Consider the following 21,124-nt stretch of genomic DNA (forward strand, 5'->3'; position numbering starts at 1 on the left):
GTTGGTGATATTTTGATGAGTAAATTTCCGTTTTTCTTGTGTTAAAGGTTTAGTTTTATTTTTTACTGTGCAATCTAGGATTTCTAATAATTGAGCATCGTGATCGGATAGTTCTGTTATTATACCCGATGTTGATCATTTATTTCTTGGAATTGATGTAAATATATTATCTATACTACTTTCACCATCCAGAGTTACTCTAGTAGGAAAATCTACCAAGTATTGCATATTAAATTCTTTTAAAGTGTTACAGAATATTTTATAGCCAGGAGAATTTTTTAAAACATTAATATTAATATCACCAGCCACTACTACTCTTGAGTATTTTTTGAAAATAATATCAAGTACACAATTTAATTTTTCCAGAAAAACAGTCTCAAATTGAATTCCTGGTGTTCTATATACTCCGACTAATAAAAAAGAAAATCTATACATATTTACTTCAACTAAACAGCATTCAAAGTATTTATCTGCCAATATATCCTCAACTGCAGGTATCATTATCTTTTTACTTTTTATGGCCAGACTATTCCGAGCAAGAATCATGACCCCTCCTCCAAAATATGATTTTCTACAATAATAGTTTATAGTTCTGTAATTTACAATAGATGCATGTTGGATTTCATTTTTATTTAATTTGTGTTCACTTATGACAACAAGTTCAGGTTTGATTTCTTCTAAAACAATTTCCAATGATAAAGTTCGAGAAGAGAAGTGCTGAATGTTTTGGTGTAGAATTTTAATTTTATGTGAACTTTTAACATTAGTGTATTTAATAGGTAAAGAGGAGGGATTGGTAACTCTTGCTGGTCCAATCTGGTTATCTATAAAAAATGACCATCACTGCTGCCAGAAATGAGAGTCTTTGGCAGTTTATCCAAACACTCCGAAGCACATTTACTCTGCTCTGCACTTACACTCACTTCACTTTGACTGTTGGACTCATGATGATAATTATGTTGAGATGAGTTGAGGGGTGGAAAGGTTGACATGTTTGCCAAATCAGGAGTGTCTGCAGAGCCGTCTTTGAGCTGAGATTATGGACTTGAAAAGGACAGTGTTGTATTTCCAATAGTGTGTATAACTGAGTCAAAAGATGATTTGGAGTTGGTAGGTGTTGTACGCTTGTTGATTTCTTGAAGTAATCTTTTGACAAAAGCCTCGTGAGACAATCCGTTTCTTAATACTCTGGTAGACTTCTGGTCATAATTAACAATTATTATCTTCGCTTCAGTTTGGTTATGGAAATTCACAAGACAGGAGACAAATTGATGTAGTTCTATTTTATCCCGGACACAGCCCATCGGAGAACAGATCAACGTCTTTAGCTTCCTTAATTTAAAGTGATCCGTCAGTTGTAAAAAAGCTTGTGTGTAATCCTCATACTTGGGCTTACCATAATAGACAGGCTTCGTTACTAAAGCAAACACAGTAGCTCCTTCCTTTGAAACTTGGCACGTCAAATTGCTGTTCACTAAATCATTTTGTGAAGGTCTTCCGAAAGTTTTCCTGAACTTAACAGCTACACCGCCACTCATATGGCCATTGCTGCTGAAATCACCTGAAATCGTGTGGGCAAAGGCTACTGTGGAATCATTCTTGTATTGATCAAAGATATGTTTCACGTCCTCCTCTTTTAAAACAACGCTGTTTTCATGGAATAATCGGGCGGTATCACCATCAGTTTCTTGGGATCGTGGAAGTATTATGTTCCTAACCATGCATGCAATTTTCTTCTTGCCCTGCCTATTAAAGTGGAGGCCGTATGTTGTAAATAGATTGCGGGCGAGATCGCCAAGAGGTAACAAATATGCATGGATGGCTTTATCGACCAACTTCTCAATTTCCAAGTTAATATAACTCACTTTGTTATTTTCTTCGGGTGTGTGGTACTTAACTGGCAAGTCAGCAACAAGAACATTAGTATGAGCAGTTACATCAATAACCCTCCTCAGAGTCTCAATCACGTTGTTTCCTCCATTTTTTATATTGTCATTGGATCCTCCTATGACAATAACAAAGTCTTTTTTATTAAATGTCTTCGTTAGTGTTTCAATGTTCTTTGTCACCATGTCAAGAGTGGCATTCGGTTTAAAAATGCTACTAATGTGTTTAGTTCTAGTTGGCCAAACCTCTGACAATTCTGAGCTCAAACTCCTCCCATGACTATCAGCCAGGATTAAAATATGATGTTTATTGACATTATGGTTATTTTTTTGCTTAGACCTATTTGTTTTCCTCTTGGATATATTTTTTGTTGTTGCTTTAACATCCGTAATGTCAGTCGAGTTCTCTTGTTCGGGCTTATCTTTGGCAATCTCGTCAGGTAAAGAGAGGACCTCAAATCGGTTAGTCAACTTAAGAGTGTTTAAAGGTTGTATAAATTTATCACAGTTGTTACACAATGAAATGTCTTTAGGTTTGTAATGTTCATGTTGTAATGTTAATGTTCATGTGTAATCTTAATGTTTAAATGTAAACTTTATGTATCAACTTGTAGTTATATATTAAAGAAGAAGTCTGTTGGATTTCATGGACTACTACTTGATATTTTGGATCTGGAATCCGAAACTAGTAATCCCAAAATTACTGTTTTAAGACCAAAGATGGACAAAGGTACGTATCCTATCACATACAAGAATTATGCTATATTTTTTTTTAGATACAAATTGGTGAGATGGTTCCTTCACGGCAATCATTCGACTCTTTACTTCGATACATTTACTATGCAGATGTGAACATGCCTCCAGAAGATTCTTTGTACCTCTTCAGTGCTCCTTACTTTTATGGATTTACCAACAATAGGCTACAGGTATTTATATTTCATAGTTCTCCAATAGTCAACATTCTTTTGCTGTAGCTCTAAAGACTGCAGTTTTGACCAATGTATATCTCTGTCAGCACTTCATAATCAACCCGAATAAACCATAGAACTCCAAAGGCTGGCAAGTTCCGTAGTTGGCTTGTACAACTTGTGAGGAGTTTTATACTTTGATCAGTTAGGCATTAAGTTCAAACATTTGAACAATTTCCGCTACCAACCTAACACTTTTCTATCGTTTATTTATTATTGATTTTTAGGCATTCTGCAAGCAAAACCTAGAAATGAATGTTACTTTTGAAAACGTAATCCAAATCTTGGAAGCTGCTGATAGAATGCAAGCTACAGACATGAAGAAATATTCCTTGAATTTGATCGTCCATCATTTTCCTAAGGTGAGAATTAAGGTTTTTTAATTTAGCTTTATTTTGTGAAAAGTAAATATAAAAATCTTAGTTCAACTTAATTATTTACTTGAAACTTTTCATAACATATGGGGTTTTCCATTCTTAAGTTGTGCCTTCTTTTAAGGAATAAGGGGCCATACACATATTAGGTAACACACTTTTTCGTAATTTTAAACCCCCCCTTCACCATGTAACGCACCGTAACGCTTGAAAAATCCCTTCCCCCGTTGCGTTACGTAACTCGATCGTTGTAGACTTTAATAACAGCTTAAGCATTTATATTTTGCTAGTGGAATATAGATTTAAATAAATCATTACACTTGTAATGACTTTTACGCCACACTACATTATTTTGATAAACTTTCCACGCAAGGATTTAGTCCAGAAAACAGCTGTTTGCCGCCAGCTTATTCAAATGGGGTTTCATTGCGTAATACTGTTCTGCAATGAGTTTTACCGGACACCAATCAGCTGATTATACTGTATTTTCGTGGCAATTAGTGGTTATAAACAAAAACATTGTCATAACCTCTCTCAGAGGTTATGACTAGTGATTATTAGTCCTTTAGTTGGTGGAAATATATAAGGATTTGTACGGATTAAGTAGTATGGCGTAAACTATCGTACGTAACTCGCCCAAAATGTGTGTACCGGACTCGTATGGTAATCCCGTACTCGACTTCGTCTCGCACGGGAACGACCACACTCGTCCGGTAAACACTTATTTTCAGGACTAGTAACGTAATATACTATTGTTTGGTTATCTTTTTATGGTAAAACCAAAATTAATACAAACAAACAAGATTGTTACTAATAATGAAGAATAAAAAGATACGTGGACCTATCTTTCTATACAACTAACTGATTTAGATATCATTTTAATTATTTTTGCATTTTTAAAGAGGAATGTGTGCGTTCCTTCCCACATATAACAGAATAATGCTATGCCATACCCCCTCCCCCCTTTAAGTGCGTTTCGTAATATGTGTATGGCCCCTAATCATAAAGAAGTTTTGTAAAAAAGTTAATAATCGTAGAATAATTAAAATTATGAACATAATACTCAGCACAAGAGTGATTTTTAAGGGTGATGCATTTTTTTTTTTTTTTTTTTTTTGTAAAATAAGGCAACTATAAGGGAGAATAAGGCAACTAGGTTTCACCTCATTTTGCCTTATTTTGCAACTACAAAATATGATATTTTTACTACTTTTTCGTTCAATCTTTTTAAACTTAGTGTCGTTTGATAGGTAATTTCAAATGCTAAATAAAAGTATAATACCCCCGCCGAAGCAAACCTGCAGACTAAGCGAATTTACATTTGCCTGATTTGATTTTCAATTAAATCTATTCAAATAACATTAGGTTTAATGAGTACCTAAGTTTGCTGCCTACATGGAGGGTAATAAAGTGAAAGTGTGTTTTCTAGTAAAATATTAATAGCTTAGTATAAAATAAATAGATTTGCCAAGTTTGATCCAAATATATCCATATACAAGCAAACTACAACAATTTTCAATATACTAAATTATTTGATTTTTTAAGCTCTTCAAAATGGTCTAGAGAAAATTTGGAAATTTCTTTTTTTTTGAGGGTCAAAAACAAGAAAACCCAATTTTTACCCCATAAATCCCCCCATAAAACCCCGTTCCCATGGTCCGATCATGCTGGTTCGGGAACTCATTCGAATAAATGTAGGCTTACACGTTTGTACCAAATTTCATTTGAAATCGGATCATTTTTGCTCAAGTTATCTTGCTAACGGACACATATATATACAGGGTGATTGATAAGTGTGCCGGCTATTTTATTCGAAAGTTTTGAGAGATATAACAAAATGTTAAATTGTAACTGCCTTAGATTTTTTATTTTTAAAAAAATTTGGTCAAGATGAAAAATTAATTTTAGCTGCCATTTTTTCAATATGGCCGCCAACTTTGATTTTTCTTTGGAATACCCTATATTTTATGATTGTTTTGGAAAGTAAATGCAATTTAAAAGTAGGGGTGTGCGAGTACTCGAACCTTCGAGCTTTTTGGTCGAGCTTTTCATTATTCGGCTCGGCTCGAGGCATTTTGAAAAAGCTCGAAGTTCGAGCCGAGCTTTTAATACTAAGTCAAAACTAAAAAAAAACACTTAATTTGGGTCGTAATTGGAAACAATGTTATCACAATTCTACGTTGTTCAAGCATTCAAGGTTTGATAAGCACGAACCTCAGCTCAGTCAAGACGCAATGATTATCGATCGTAATTTTGAGGAGATAGTAAAGAGACAAACTACCACCTATCGCGATGTCTTTCTAACACAGCTATTCGTATCGTAATATACAACGCAGTGCGAGTGCGTGATTGGCTCGTCGCTATGCGTCGCTATGACGACACACGGTTGCCGTGACAACCTACAGTGCGCACTGAGCACTGCGCCTTGTGTGGGAGGGGAGATTGTACCAACAAACAATTTCAGGAATTCTATTTTGGGACGGATGAAAGATAAGGAAGAAACAAAAAGTGGTCACGTGTGCAAATGTAGTGGGCGACACAATAAGGCTGTAAACAAGTATCAATCGTCGTGTCGTGTCGTTGTTCCTTGTTTGTTTACTTTTTCAGATTCCTTATCAAACGCCCCTATCTGCTATCTCTCTTTCTCTCTCTGCTCTCTCTAACAATGTACTGATTGAACAGATTGTGGTTGACGACTTTTCTACTTATAAGTTTCCCTGCGGTTATTTTAGTTCAATCAATCCCATAACCTTTCTAATGTTTATCAAAATAATTAATTATCTGTTTTGTATTTTATTTCCTTTAAACCAACCCCTATTTACCATCTGTATTTTATAGAATAAAATGTTTGTTTATAAAGTTTGACTGGCCACACAATTTTGTACCTATTTTATTTTGTATAAAGTAACAGTTACTTTGATGATTATTTAAATATCAATAAGTGGTGGTGCTGTAATGAATGCTTTTTATTATCAAAATAAGTAATGGATTATTAATTTTTGATAATACATGGGTCATTGAATACCATAATGTGATGTAGTTTCCTATTTATAACTTGCAAATAATAATAATTGATAGTTAATCCTGGAAAATGAAAAATAGTGAATGCATTCATAACCCTGTTGTCAAAACAGCAACGCGGGTGTAAGGGTTTATTGTTTCAGAGGCTAGGGTGTTTCAAGGACAAAGTGCTGGGCCTCCCGGCTCAGGGGGGGAGGGGTGGTGGTGAGACTGAGAGAGAAATGGGGGAGGAAACTGGTTTTGGCTATTTATTGATTAGTTCACCGACCCTTCTAGATAACAGAATTTAGTGACAGTGTTAAATCATCGTGTTCATTATTTCATTTCTTGTTTACTTTGTGTGTTATTCTATTAATTTTAGTGTTTTGGTCTATTTCCTCTAAATGTCAATTATATATTTTTTAATATATAATTTTACTTTTTACTTTGTCTCTTCACCTTTTTGGATCCTAACCAATCATGTTCTTTTTTTGATTAATACGATTCATAAAACAAAAATATTTTGTGCATGGAAAACAACAAGAATAATCACGTGTTTTTATATTTATTTATTTATACAAAATGGAATAAAGTATTCATAGTAGTTACAACATACATATTTAATCGACTTGCTAGTTGTTTTGTTGTCATTCAAGTTAGCGCTGTTCTGTTATGAAAGACAATCTGATTGGCTCAGTCTGCACTGCATATCTCATCAGGCCTTCAATCATATCCTTTTATTTCTTGCATCTTAATTTAGTTCAGTTCAGTTCTTATCGTGATTATCTACTATTTGATGTCTTGACAATTCTCAATGTTTTTAGACATATTAAAATAATATTGTGTTTATTTAAAAATTGACTGAACATTATTATTATTATGCACTTTTTGAAGAAAAATGTTTAATAATTTATTTTTTTGATAATGTTCAGAATTCAGAATTATGTTTGAAATTCCAGATAGGGTTAGTTGCAAAACATTTTTTGCTGAAAATAAAATCATGACACTCTCTAATATTTTAATTTTTTACAATTTAGTTTCCGTTAAAGATAATCTGAATAAATTTGTTCCTTGCAACTCAATCCATGGGTATATCACCAGACAATCAAAAGATTTATATATTCCTCAAGCCAGGCTATCAAAATTTATCAAAAGTTATAAATATTTGCAAATAAAACTATTTAATAAACTTCCAATACATTTTAGAAATCAGGAAAGTATTAATTTGTATAGGTCAAAATTATCAGATTGGCTTACAAGTCGTGCTTTTTATTCAGTTGATGAGTTTTTGCAGAATGAAGATTTTTTAACGCTTAAATGTGAGGCCAAGCAGTCTTGATGATTCTTTGTTCTTGTTATGGTCTTTTTATTTATTACTGATGCTTGTTTAAGTTTTTATTATTACTGATGCTTTATCCTTTTAAGATTCTTTTAACTTTATTTTAACATTTTCTGTAGAATATTTAATATTTTATTTAACATATGTAACAAAACATGTTGACCTTGTCTATTGTAATGTTTATATTACCAAACGACAATAAAGATTTATTATTATTATTATTATTATTATTATTAATAATAATAAGGAAAAGCTCGGCTCGAAAAAGCTCGAGCTCGAAAATATTTTAAAAAGCTCGGCTCGGCTCGGCTCGAGGTTGAAAATCACTATTCGCACACCCCTATTTAAAAGCGTTTTTGTTCTGGGCATTTTTTCTCTAAAGCTACTCGTTTAGGAGTACTGCGTGTTACAACTAAGAAAAAATAACTTGCTGTGTACATTCTGCATCATGTAGCTCCTAAACGAGTACGTTTAGAGCGAAAATGCAAGGAATAAAAAAGTCTTTGATTTGCATCTAAATTCTAAAAAGACCATAACATACACAGTTTTTCTATTTTCAAATTTTCCTGCCATTTTGGGAAATGGCGGCCATTTTTGAAACTATGGAATCAATAGACAATAGACAATGATCTTTATTTACATGTTCGTTGAGAACAGTACATGCATCAGAATAATAACTAAAATTTGTGGATTTAATATGTCGTTAAAGCTGGTTGTCAAGGAATTACTTTTCTGAGTAGAATGGCCTTTCTTACATCCATGTTGTTAATTGGTTCTTGAAACGGTGAGTTGGTTTATTTCTAAGTTGTTCTGGTAGGTTGTTGAAATACAGGGCCCCTTTGTAGGATGGCTTCTTTTCAAAGAGACCTAGATGGTGAGGTGGTATTGCAAAGCTTGAGGCGTTCCTGGAATTGTGATGGTGAATGTCTCTGTTTCTTGTTTGATTTGTGGAGATGGCATGGAGAATTGCCTCACGGATGTAAAGTGAAGTCAGTGTGGGGATTTTTAGTTCCTTAAACGCATCACGACTGCTTTCTTTTTATTGAAGAATTTCTTGATAAGAATCAATATTTCTTTATAAGAATCGATATTTCTTACGTATGTTATGGATCTGTTTAGAATCTAGATGCAATTCTTTTTTTTAAGACTTTTTTACTCTTTGCATTTTTGCTCTAAACGTACTCGTTTAGGAGCAACATGATGCAGAATGTACACCGCAAGTCATTTTTCTTAGTTCTAGTTGTAACACGCTGTAACTCCTAAACGAGTAGCTTTAGAGAAAAAATGCCAAAAAAAAAACGTTTTTAAATTGCATTTACTTTCCAATACAATCAAAATATAGGTTCTTCCATTAGAAAAATCAAAGTTGGCGGCCATATTGGAAAAATGGCGGCTAAAATTATTTTTTCAACTTGACCAAAATGTTTAAATTAATAAATCCAAGGCAGTTACAATTTAACATTTTGTTATACCTCTCATAACTTTCGAATAAAATAGCTGGCACACTTATATTAATAACCCTGTATAAATGTATATATGAATTTGAACGGATGGTGGAACTGGCTTCTAGGGACATCAAAATGAAAAAATAAATTGGTCCCGGGTCCAAGTCTTACCATGAGACCTACAGTAATAGGTTATTCCCTATGGGAAATTCGTAAAAAATCAGCCATTATATGTCATTTAAATTTTAAAACTAAAATGGTCGCCATTGAAATTTTGGATTGGGCCAAGATAACTTTGGTGTTTAACATGGGTCTGTTCTACTTTAGCATACATACCAAGTTTCATAAAGATCGGTTGGAATAATCTTAAGATAAAAATGTTTACGTAAAAAAAATTTGAAATGGTTGATATCTGGTTAACAAAGCGATTTTGAGTACATGTGTGTTGTAAATTCCAGGGAGAAATAAAGTTATTGACAAAAACAGGCTAGGCCTGTACAAATGTATTCTGTAGAGTGCTCAGAAGGAGCCTATAAATATCCAGAGGTCGATACAAAAGAAGTCAATGGGTTTAACTGACTTTTGTAATATAATTAAGTGCTCAGAGTTTAAGAAGCGTTCAGGAAATCCTGCAAACGCTCAGGTGGAGCTATATTATCCTCACTCTCACAAAAAGTGTTGTTGAGAATTTTGCCTAACTTGTAGGCCAATTTGATCAAACTACTCATATAGATCTATACTTTACTATGCAAAAAGTAATATGAGAAATGAAGTTAAGGTAATTTACTTAATAAAAATAAATTCCTACAGATTCTTCTAGTTTTATATGCAAATACAGTATGTACAATTGTGTGTAATTTTTTGTGACAGATAATTTTATTTTTCAGGTCGCGCGTCTGCCCAAGATTCGGCTATTGAGCCAAGAGCTTCTCCTGGACATTCTGACAGCTCTTGCAGACGACATGTCCGACAGCAAGATGTGCCAAGACATGTCCAGTATAAGTCTGAGTAGTGAGACCTACTGACCTCATTTTCGGAGGGTCAAGAAACTCTCATCCCCACTGTCATGAATACTCACTCTCTATCTTACATAACCTTCGACTGACGGACGTTCTCTAACCCTTTGACATCAGTATGCCTACACTCTGTTGTGGCTCAAATCAACTTTGCCCATTTTCATTCTAAAAATGGCTACAACTTTCACCTGGTGGAATATTTACTCTTAACGAGAAGTGTTGTTTTTCTTTTCTAACGATTTACACTCAGAAAAATTTTGACAGAATCGATCAAAATGAAGAAGGATTGTCCCTGTTGCATCTATGTAACTGAAACGTTGACAGAAAACAGGCCTTTAGTGGTTGGTTCACTTCTTCTTATGTCCCACCTTCACATCCTAAAATGCTAAACTCTAGCCTGGAAACGTTTTACACTTAACTTCAGTCTAAGCCTAGAGAGCTGAGGCATGATCACTAAACTAGATAAAATCTATTGGTGATTGATGGGATTCAGACCCAGCACCTCACAAACAGAAGTTGCACGCCCTACCATTAGGCCTGTTCGCTCTCCGTAGTTGGCTCACTGAACTTCTCAGATGTCATCGTAATTTAAAATTTGTGTTAAGATGATTAAATTGACGTTAACTATTGTTCATGATTGCAGATCGCACCTCCTTACTCTCAAATGACATCTGGCTCTTGCTTAGGTAGCTGCATGCAGTTTCTTTTTATGTAAAATTTCCAGTGAAGGGGACAAAAATTCTGACGCTCTTATCTAGAAGGAAAGAACGTCTTACAGGAACAAAACTCTACTGCAATACCCCCATTTAGGTAGGACATAACAGTGTCCAAGGCAGGTTAAAGGCCCTTGGCCTGGAGAACAATCCAGGGCTAAGGACTTTAAAGTTACTAGACCTTTCAAAAAATGTAGACACATAAATATTTTTGTGTCTAAAAAATTCAATTTTTTTATACAATTTTCTTTGAGAGCGTTTATGAAGTAGGTACTTTTTCAACTAAACATTTTCTCCTGAGTTTCTCCTGGCTAATAAGCATTTCTTCTAAGCTATTTCCACATTACACCAGGATATAGATTCACTTTAAGCCAAATATGAAGATTTCTTTTTGCCATGGCATGAACTGGCTGCAAGGCTGCCTAGTCATACCTTCCATGACAACGGTTTGCTTGTATAGTGACATGAAATGGACTGTACTCTCAGCCTAAAAAGCCTTGATACCATTGTCACAGTGAGTGTGTTCCGAGTTCTTTGCTGGATTTTCTTCACAACCTGATTCTGAATCGTCTCTATAAAAGGTCTTTGCAAGAAAGGCTGCAGATTTTCACCGTCAAAAACTTTGGATGGATACAGGAAGTCATTTAAATCAATCAGTTGATAATAAACGATGTTTTAGACTTGCTATGAACATAAGAATTGTACTTATAAAATGGTTGAAAATGATTAATTTATAAACGTGTTATTAATGGTTATGAAATGTATTAACATTTTTAATTGTTGCATTATTTACAGAGTCAAGAATGATTTTGTTGTTTCTTTGATCATTGAAATATCCGTCCAGTGTGCTATCGATAGGTTGAGATAACAGCAGATTTAGTCATTTGTTCCTGGTGACAGCCAAGATTCAGCTGCCACTTGTACATTATCCAATTCTCAACATTCCGACACTTCTCTCCTGCTTAGAGAACATGGAGAGACTAGAAAGACATTGATTTGTGCTCTGCTTGACCTTCTGCCTTTACTACCCAAGGATTTCATATGTAGAGCACTGACCTGGTGGTCCAAAAAGCTCTAAAACTTCTATACCATTGTTACAATCGCTCCCATTTGCAGGATGTCTCTTCACAGAGTATTGCTATTTACAACTCCTTCACTACTCTAAGGTTCATTACGGTTTAGGGAGATACGGTTTTGTATTGTTTAATATTTATTATTATATTAAATGTTTATATATGATAAAATATTTAATATAGTCCTAAGTACAGTAGTACAAGAAAACCCCAGACAGCTTCAAATGTGTCTTTCAATTATTTTAAATTCAAATGTATATGCTACGTCAAAAACCTAGTAGTAAGCTAATTTAAAAATTATTTATAAGTCATTTTCAAGAGAGGTTTTAAACAAATAACAGTTTTAACAGTTTATGCATTTATTTTATATTTATTTAAGATATGATTTTATGACGATAAGCCCAATTATTATTTTTTAATTTAACTTAGAGATAAATGTATTATTGATTCAGAAAGTATTAGAAAGCTTATTAAAATTGTAATGCAGTCCACCTTCCTAATGTTATGATGTCAAATTTAGTTTTTCCCAGAATGTTTAGATGTGTATGTCCTTGTCTTTTAATGAACTGATAAATGTATGATTTTGTAACTATCATTTGGCGATGTATTAAGTATTAACCTCTAGGTATAACTGTTATTGTGATCAAACAAAACCTATTTCATTGTAAGATGATTATTGTTAAATAAAAATGTATGTTTTTTCCTTGTATCGATTGAGTGTTATATACCACTTGACTTGTTTGATTTTAGATAAACTCATGTTCTTAATCAAATAAATTCTCATTAATTTAATAGGAATTTAAATTTAAATTTCAATTTAATAGGACTACCATGTACTCAAGTATGGTATACAAAAACTTTATACTTTTGCTCCAACTCCCCCATGTAACAATGGCACAGGTTTTGGTATCAGACGCAGATGGCGGAAAGAAATCTGTTGCAAGAACTGCAAACATGTTAACTATGATCGAGTGTGATTGATCAAAATTTTTACCGCTGGTTTTACAGATTTGTTTAGGTGTGATATATTTTCTGTCCTTGTGGAATGATGTTTTTTAGTCAAAGAAGGCGATGTGTTTTTTTTTTTCATTACTTGCTAATGACAATTATCAGACTGAATCCATGTTTACAGCCTCCTGAGCTGTAACGTAACCAAAAAGCAGGCTGTTGTAATGATTGATAATCGATCGTGACTGAGTTAGAAAAAAATTATTGTTTTGTTAGATAGTTAATATGAAATCTATGGCAAATAGAAATATGATTTATACTGATTTTAATGGTTTTATATTTAGAAAAATGCTTCCACCGACCTTCGTTGATATTGTGGAGGTGTAGATCGGCGACATCTGGCTGGGGTACCCCATCTTTATTGCTGTTGGTCGGCCATGATGGCGTCTCTATCCTGTCCAGTATTGTACACTTGAAACTGTCACTTATTAAAAGTTTAAAGAACACAACTAAAAAGTATCTCTCTAAAAATAATCAGTAAAATAAAGATTCCTTTCGATAAAATAAAAATCTTTGCCAGGGCAAATAAAAGTTACTAGTTTAGAGTTTATAATTATTGTGGGTAGCGTAATGCTGGATGATGTAATCGTAATGATGAACGGCAGTGGACTGTGTCTGGACTGCGGTGGGTGTTTGTGTGGTGGACACATGATAAGAGAGTACAAAGGTCAAGAAAGAATTGGTTCCTAACACAGGCTTTATTTTTGTCAATCAGCTCCAAAGATGTAACTTTGGCTATGGGCCTTCCAGCATTACAATGCCATCTTCAGACACATGCAAATCTTGGCTGAAGCAGTGTTGTTAAAGTTAAAACTCAAAACTCGCACTGATATGGACACAAAAAAAAACAGGCCTGTCCTACACACAGTTTCGGTTGACATTGTCCCAATCTGAGCAAGACGCCAGCCCATAGATGGCATTGTAATGCCAAAACGGTCATTACAATAGTTACAAATTTTGATCTGATTGACGAAGGTAAAGCCTATTTTTTCAGACTGAATCAAATTTACTATTGCATTTTTATTTTTATTTATTCTTTTAGTTGACTCAGAGAAACCTCAATCTTCCCTATCTGGAGCTTTAAGTGCCTAATTTCAATCTCAGCATTTTCTTGATAGCTTGAATAGTCTTCAAAACCTTTTTACTAAGTTTCTTGTTTTCTAGAGAGTGTTTTAACACGTTGAGTGCTAATGATTATGAGTATTGAGACCCTAAAATAAAATAAAAAATTATGATGTGATTACTTACTTAAAAATGAATGTCAGGATATCCAAAATGATTAAACTAGATGTCTCAATGTCTATTTTGGCTGAAATTGGTGACGTCACTCCGGGGCGGGAATTCTCGTCCTTAGGTACTTCCGGTCCTTGTCCAACCTCCAACTATTTTTCAGCTCCACACGTCGTCATTCACACAGTAAATTGTGTTTTTTTTCACATTTAATAGTTCTTATGAAACCACTATTTGTATACAAAATATATTTACAACCCCTCCCACCCCCACCTATTAAGTCTTTTAGTGTACTGAAATTTCAACCATAAAATGTTTTCAAACCTTTTAAATAATATGTAAGAGTTTTATATTTTGTATTGAAATAATAAAAACTATAACTAAAACATTAATATTACAAAGTGTACTAAGTTAACACCCCGCACAATATAGTTGACACAAACATGAAGCACGGTCAAAAGATTGGGATGGCCGATACGGAAACAAAGCTCACCAAAAGTTTTAGCAACACTTGTTCAAAACGGGGCAATCGAACACAACGTTCCCCGTGCGAGGCTGAGCTCATACTGAAGCAAGGTTGTTGTTATGGGAGGAGGACGACATTTCCCGCCCTGGACCAGTGGTGCCACTACCATGGGGTGAGATTTCTCGCCACGTGCACTCAACGTGTTATCAAGCTTATTTCCTTCCGAGGGTAGAGAAATATTTTCTTTTAATTTATTTCAAGAGAAATAAGGATTTAATTTATTTCAAGCTAATACATATTATTTATTTCATACTAAGTATTTAATGACAGGGATCAGGTCAACAATAGCATCACTAATGTATCTCTCTGATTTAGGTTTTTTAAGAAGGATAGAGAAAAGGTGATAAAATTGGCATCAAAAGAAGACATAGGCCTAGTATAAGGTAAAAAAATTGACATTTTATATTTAATAATAATATTTTTTATTTACAAACAATTCAATAACTTTAAATACACTATATACAGGTTCATAACATTTAGTAAAAAATTAAGAGCAATAATAGTTTGAACGGTTACTCATGGTGTAGGTGTTCATAGGAATACAGGTGGGCACCGGTTGTTGATCATAATCCACGTCATAGTAGATACCACTCTGGTTCTGTAATCAAATAATTTTCATTTATTCCTTTTTAATACATATTTTAAAGGGAAGCTAAGTGGCTGACCAAGGAATCTTAGACTTAAAAGTATAATACCATCAGTGAATAGACTTTTCCTGAAAATTGACTCAGAAATTACGTATGGGCCTATGTCAGTTGTAATGATAATGATCGGTCATGATTTGTAGTTAGAAAAACAGAAGATTACTCCAATTTTACATTTCTCTTTAATATAATCTCTGAAGAAGTCCTGTATTAGAACAAAATCTCAGAGTTTTGTTTCGTGACCTTTTCGTATGTCAATTCCCTGGACACTAATTTGTCTAGGTAATCAGCTGATTCAATTCAGCTGGTCGGCCATGATGGCGTCTCTATCCTGTCCAGTATTGTACACTTGAAACTGTCACTTATTAAAAGTTTAAAGAACACAACTAAAAAGTATCTCTCTAAAAATAATCAGTAAAATAAAGATTCCTTATATTTTACTATTTTGTTTGTTTATTGTGTTTCCCTCTCTTTATTCTAAAATATTTCTTTTTCTAAATACAGTTGAACATGAATAGTTTTAACACCACAATAAAATTCAAACAGCAGGGTAAACAAATTCAAACCACCCAAAATTCAAAATATATCATTTAGTTATATTATAGCCTACTAAAATATATCATTAGTTGTTCAATAAAATGAGTTTTAAAAAGGGTACTTAGTTTTTAATCATGTATTTTTATATCATTTTTATTAATATAAGGCTTGAAAATGGAAGTCACACTTTCAATTGAATAACTTCATTAGCAACACAAGGATTCAGTAAATTTGGGTCTTACTTATCACTGTTATTTCTACTTCTTTAAGAGAAAATTTAAAGATTTGTTTACATTCATTTAGCTTTGGTGACATAATTTGTGATTGATTTCCAGTGTTGGGAAGTAGCGCGCTACAAGTAGCGACGCTACAGTAGCGCGCTACTTTTTTTGTAGCGTTAGCTGTAGCGTAGCTACTTTTAAGATTTTGTAGCTTTAGCTGCTAGCTACATTTTTAAAGTAGTTGTAGCGGAATTTTAGCTACTTTTCTCGCTACATTAACATTGTTTGAGATAGTGATTTTTACCATAACCTCAACCTTACAGCTGGTTGCAGCCGTTTCATTCCCTATTACAACGCTGTGTGGACATGGAGGCCATTAAAAATGAGTGTTATCCACATTTTTAGCTCTCATTTCCTTAATTTACTACTCTATGATAACTGTCAGATAAAATAAAATCGCTAGATGCAGACGACGTTTAAACGTTACCGGTGACAAGAGAAGCTATTGAATGCTTGCAAGTGATTGACAGGGAATTTAGTTTCTTTGTTATATTGATAGTGTTTTAACTAGGGTTTTAATGGAAACCAACCCTAAACCTTAAAATAATGAGAAAGCTGGTCATCAACCTTTGCTTCAGCTGTTGATTGTGGTTCATCATCACAAGCCCTTCCTTGGTTAGATTACAAAGATTTTTCAAAGGTTTACTAAATTAACAAAGAGGAAATTACCTGATGAGATTTAAGATATGCCTAGACTACATGATAATAATTGTAACGAAAAAATCTCCATATAACATGAAACTTATTATCATGGTTATGGTTAAAAGTTATAGCAATGTCGTTGTTAACATTAAAAGTAAAGAAAGGCAATAAACACCAATTTCAATAGGCTAGGCTCTGTAACACAAAAAAGTATTTTTAAATAATCGTTTTACAGTTTAAGTGGTCTTAATTATTGATATAAGACATCTATAAATGAATCTATATTAAAGAAATAAAATGAGCTTTTAAAATATAGTTTGGTTGAATGTCCTTTGAACTTAATGAAATTTACATATAGGCTAAGATGCTTAAAAATAATGCAATATTTAAAAATAAGTGCTAAATATGATGGGACACCCAACTATTTGATGCTGTTGTTGTAATGTTAGGTTTATAATGCCAACAAATTAAATAAAATCCAGGAATAATTTGTTTTCCAAGTAATGTTAGATACAATACTGACATTTCTTGTTTAAATGTTTGTTCAATAAAAATGTTGTTGCAATTAATTTTACATTTACCTAATGTGCATGGAATAAAAAGTAACGTCTTTGGGAAAGTAGCTAAAATTGTAGCTGTAGCTACATTTCATTGTAGCTGTAGTTGTAGCTAGCTACTTTTTTGGAACTGTAGCTGTAGCTGTAGCTAAGCTACTTTTTTGGAAATGTAGCAGTAGTTGTAGCTAGCTACATTTTAAAAGTAGCTTCCCCAACACTTTTGATTTCTACAAGCATATCAATATCTAAACTTACACAAAGAACTCAACTGTATACTTGACCTGGGGGTTTCTTGAATGATGAAAAAACAAGGACCGTCACCAGTACATTACTTGTACGCTGTATTTGTAGATTCCAGCCACATTCCATACATCGGACAAATCAATGTACCAGATGTCCCACAAAGAGGTCGCTACTTTCAAACTAATATACCAGACACATTGAACAAGCTACAAACTTGTAACTCCACCGCTACAATAAACACATATGTAAAAAAACTCTCCAGTCCCACTTGATTCTGACAATTTAGAACAAAATGACAGAGAAACAAACTTAACAAAAATCTTTAGGGTAAAATCATATTTTATAGTGGTTGATGGACGTGAGTTCAAATGAATAAGGGTTGTAAATCAATAAATTTCATTTATGATTTACCAATTTCCTATCTCTTCATTTAATTTACTTAAGAAACAATGTTAAAGTGGAAGAATAATTAGAAATAGGCCTAGTCTTGCAAATAAAAATACCCTATTGAAAACACACCATTATTAAGCTTTTTTTGTAATTACAGTAGAACCTCGATAACAAGACTCTCTTGGGGATTATTAAATAATACTTGTTATCAAGGTTGACTTTTTATTGAGGTTTGCAATAACATGTGGTTAGGGGTAAAATAATTTCAAGGGGATTTGAAAATTGCACTTGTTATCAAGGGTGGCTTGTAATCGAGGGTCTTCTTATCAAGGTTCCACTGTATGATCAGAATCTAGGACTCTATAGTCCTCGCCATCCTAACTTGAGGCAGCCCAAGGCCGCACTAGATATACAGGGCCTTGGGCTGCCTCAAGTTATGGTGGCGAGGACTATAGGGTGTTTCTTTTCACATATATAGTTGTAGATATGGAGTTTCGAGTTTGTAGTGTGTATTATACGTCTAGTATAATTGAAAAATAATTACCGCTTCAGGAAACACCCGGTTTATGTAAATAAAGATTGATTGAGTCAACTCACCGCAACAGACGACCTACTCTTAGGCCGAGGTACATGGAAGTTTCTGCTGAGGAGATCTGTGCGGTCCTCCTCCTCGCTGCAACTGCTGTCGTTGGCTCGGGTGCCATGAGCAGATGCGGGGCGAAGGCTGAGTCGAGGCATAGGTACCGGAGCTGACAGAGTCCCTCCGTAGCCAAAGATGGTTGAAGACGGTCTCGTAGGCATTCCACCTCCGGGCTCAGGCTGCAAAGCCAATATGACGATTTATATGTAGTTTATTTTTGTAATTAAAGCACTTTGAGGGATATTAAAATACAGATGTTGAAAAGTGCTGTTGACTTCTGGTGGTAAAAATAAGAGTAAAAATCGTGTCAGTTAGTATGGCGTGCAAGGTGCGCATGGGCACAAGAACACTTTCTCCACCACCGTTGCTTCTTGTTATTTTGTAAATGAATGATTGAATGAATTATATCTTTATTACAGCAGAATAAATTACAAAAATGTACAAGACTATTCAATGGAAAAAGCAAACTATATGTAAATGCAAAATAAATAATAGAATAAATCAAAATAACAAAAAAATAAATAATTTGTTAACCTAAAATGTAATATCTATGTTTAACCCTTTCAGTGCTTGGCCAATAATTCATATTTTGTAAGACTTTTTTGTTTGCCTTTTTATTCCATTACCCGTTGTTGAATTTTAACTGTCATGTTGTCACTATTTTATTAATTAGGCTAATTTTGAATAATAACACAATAAGAAAATATATAAGAAAGATAAATCCCGGTATTTGTAGTAAACATCAAATAAAACTTTGTTTTTGTTGTAATTTTCCTGGTTTTCCTATAAATTTTTATGTTCTGATAGCATTATTTGAAACCAAAATCTCACAAAATCAAAAGAGATATAGTTTACAATGTAATATTGAATTTAACCCTGATTTAGTTGGACGAGGTTATTGTAATATAGCAATTTTAGGGAAACTAATGTTTTGCAGCAAAGTCTCAGGAACACATTTACTACTACTAAAACTAAAAGATTGCATCTAAATAGTCCGTGACTATTGGAATTACTCTCAGTGTTGTTGGGAGCCTTTCTACCTATTTGAGCCTATTTGATGTGCTGGTTTGATAAGAGTGCGAAACCTGCAGAGCCTTTACTGCAAAAATTACCTTTCCATTTAGATTTGTGTGTACCTTAAAATCAACAATAGAAAACAAAAGTGTTTAAAAAGAACAACAAAAGAAACCTGAAAATTGCAGTCATTAGGACTGAAATGCTGGGAAAGTATTGTTTTCAAATTAACTTACTGCATAGTGGTTGGTGGCTTGAGCCATAACATCGGCTATTTGCGCCCATCGTAGCCTATCTTCCAGTGACACCTGGTAGGGTGAAGCTCCAATAGCCGGAGATTTGATTGTGTTGTTTCGAGCAGCTGTTGTCATATAGCCGAACACTGGAGACCCCATTCCTGCAGCCACTTTCTGCTCTCGGTTCCATCTTCGGCTAAAATAGAAAATATTTAAATCGCTAATGACAAATTTTAATTGCTCTAGCTCAGGTTTTATGATAATTGATTCATTTTCTTACAATTCCTCAAAGGATTGGCATCAAAGGTCCTCAAAGGTGGCTACCATTACACAAATGAAGCTTTTCAATAATGATTTGTCGCTGGAAATCAAGCTTTTTAATAGTTTTGTTAGAAATATAAGTGGTTTAAATACCTGTATTTTTGGTAATCCAAATGGTTGCGGTAATATTTACAAGGACATTGTCGCTTCTTCTGAAGGTCATCACAGTTCACACATGTATTTACAAAACATTGACACATTAAAAACATGACCAGATACAACGACACGACCGGCGGGAGTTTATGCAGTGATTATGATACATAGGCCAGACATCACGCTCTTTTCAAAATGATTAAATGTTTTAAAGAACACATCCCCAAGAAAATCACGTCGACACAGCCATAAAATTTTGCAGAGCATTAATCTCAAACAACCATAGCTATTCTAACACCAACGGTAACATGACTGTTCTACATTTCAATAAAAACAAGTTTCAGATCAACACATTAGAGGAATACAAGATTTATAAGGCAGTCAACTCCGACAAACAAAACGTGCTAAACGATAAGCTTTCATTTTGCATCTAATTTTATTTACAGCACTACCAAAAGATAATACAATAGAGGGTGTAGAACGAAACCTGCAAACAACCTGTTGCTGATAAGACGCACCGACCATAGTGGGCCCGGCAGTGTAGACGTAAACTCCCGCCGGTCTTGTCGTTGTATATAGTCATGCGTGTCGTGTTTTTAATGTTTCGATATTTTGTAAATATGTCTAAATTGTAACCACCTTCAGGGGAAGTGACAATTTCCTTGTAAAGCCTGATAATGGCTCCTGACAACAGGTGTTGATAAAGGCATACTTTTTTAATGCCCCACCTTCTCATCCTAAAACGTTGGGTTCTATTCCGGAACTGTTTACACATTACTTCAGGCATGTCCTGGAGGGTTGCTGCATTATCACGTAAATAAAACCACTGGTGATTGGCAGGATTTGAGCCATGGACCTCAGACTCCAAAGCCCCAAGCTCAACCACTAGACCAGTCCGCTACCCAAACACATAGTAGCCGAAACATAAACATCAATAAAACCATTTGA

The 21,124-nt window shown here is 34.1% G+C and overlaps 2 protein-coding genes across 2 annotated transcripts in view; one reads left to right on the top strand and one right to left on the bottom strand.

Annotated features, from left to right (window-relative positions):
* LOC128997954 (leucine-zipper-like transcriptional regulator 1) overlaps positions 1-12,523 on the top strand; it is a 55,923-nt gene extending 43,400 nt beyond the window's left edge. The window contains exons 13-15 of the mRNA XM_054423815.1: positions 2,663-2,812; positions 3,082-3,216; positions 9,900-12,523. Coding sequence (XP_054279790.1) covers positions 2,663-2,812; positions 3,082-3,216; positions 9,900-10,037 — 423 coding nt within the window. The 3' untranslated portion in view covers positions 10,038-12,523. The remainder of the gene's footprint in view (positions 1-2,662; positions 2,813-3,081; positions 3,217-9,899) is intronic.
* Positions 12,524-14,989: 2,466 nt separating this feature from the next.
* The window catches only part of LOC128998442 (uncharacterized), a 45,191-nt gene continuing 39,056 nt past the window's right edge, over positions 14,990-21,124 (bottom strand). Inside the window, exons 11-13 of the mRNA XM_054424567.1 lie at positions 19,763-19,958; positions 18,470-18,691; positions 14,990-15,176 (exon numbers count right to left, since the gene is read on the bottom strand). Coding sequence (XP_054280542.1) covers positions 15,066-15,176; positions 18,470-18,691; positions 19,763-19,958 — 529 coding nt within the window. The 3' untranslated portion in view covers positions 14,990-15,065. The remainder of the gene's footprint in view (positions 15,177-18,469; positions 18,692-19,762; positions 19,959-21,124) is intronic.

This window comes from Macrosteles quadrilineatus, unplaced genomic scaffold (genome assembly GCF_028750875.1).
Source record: "Macrosteles quadrilineatus isolate MER2022 unplaced genomic scaffold, UCM_ALF_1.0 Scaffold_7__1_contigs__length_78375512, whole genome shotgun sequence".
NCBI classification, from domain to species: Eukaryota; Metazoa; Arthropoda; class Insecta; order Hemiptera; family Cicadellidae; genus Macrosteles; species Macrosteles quadrilineatus.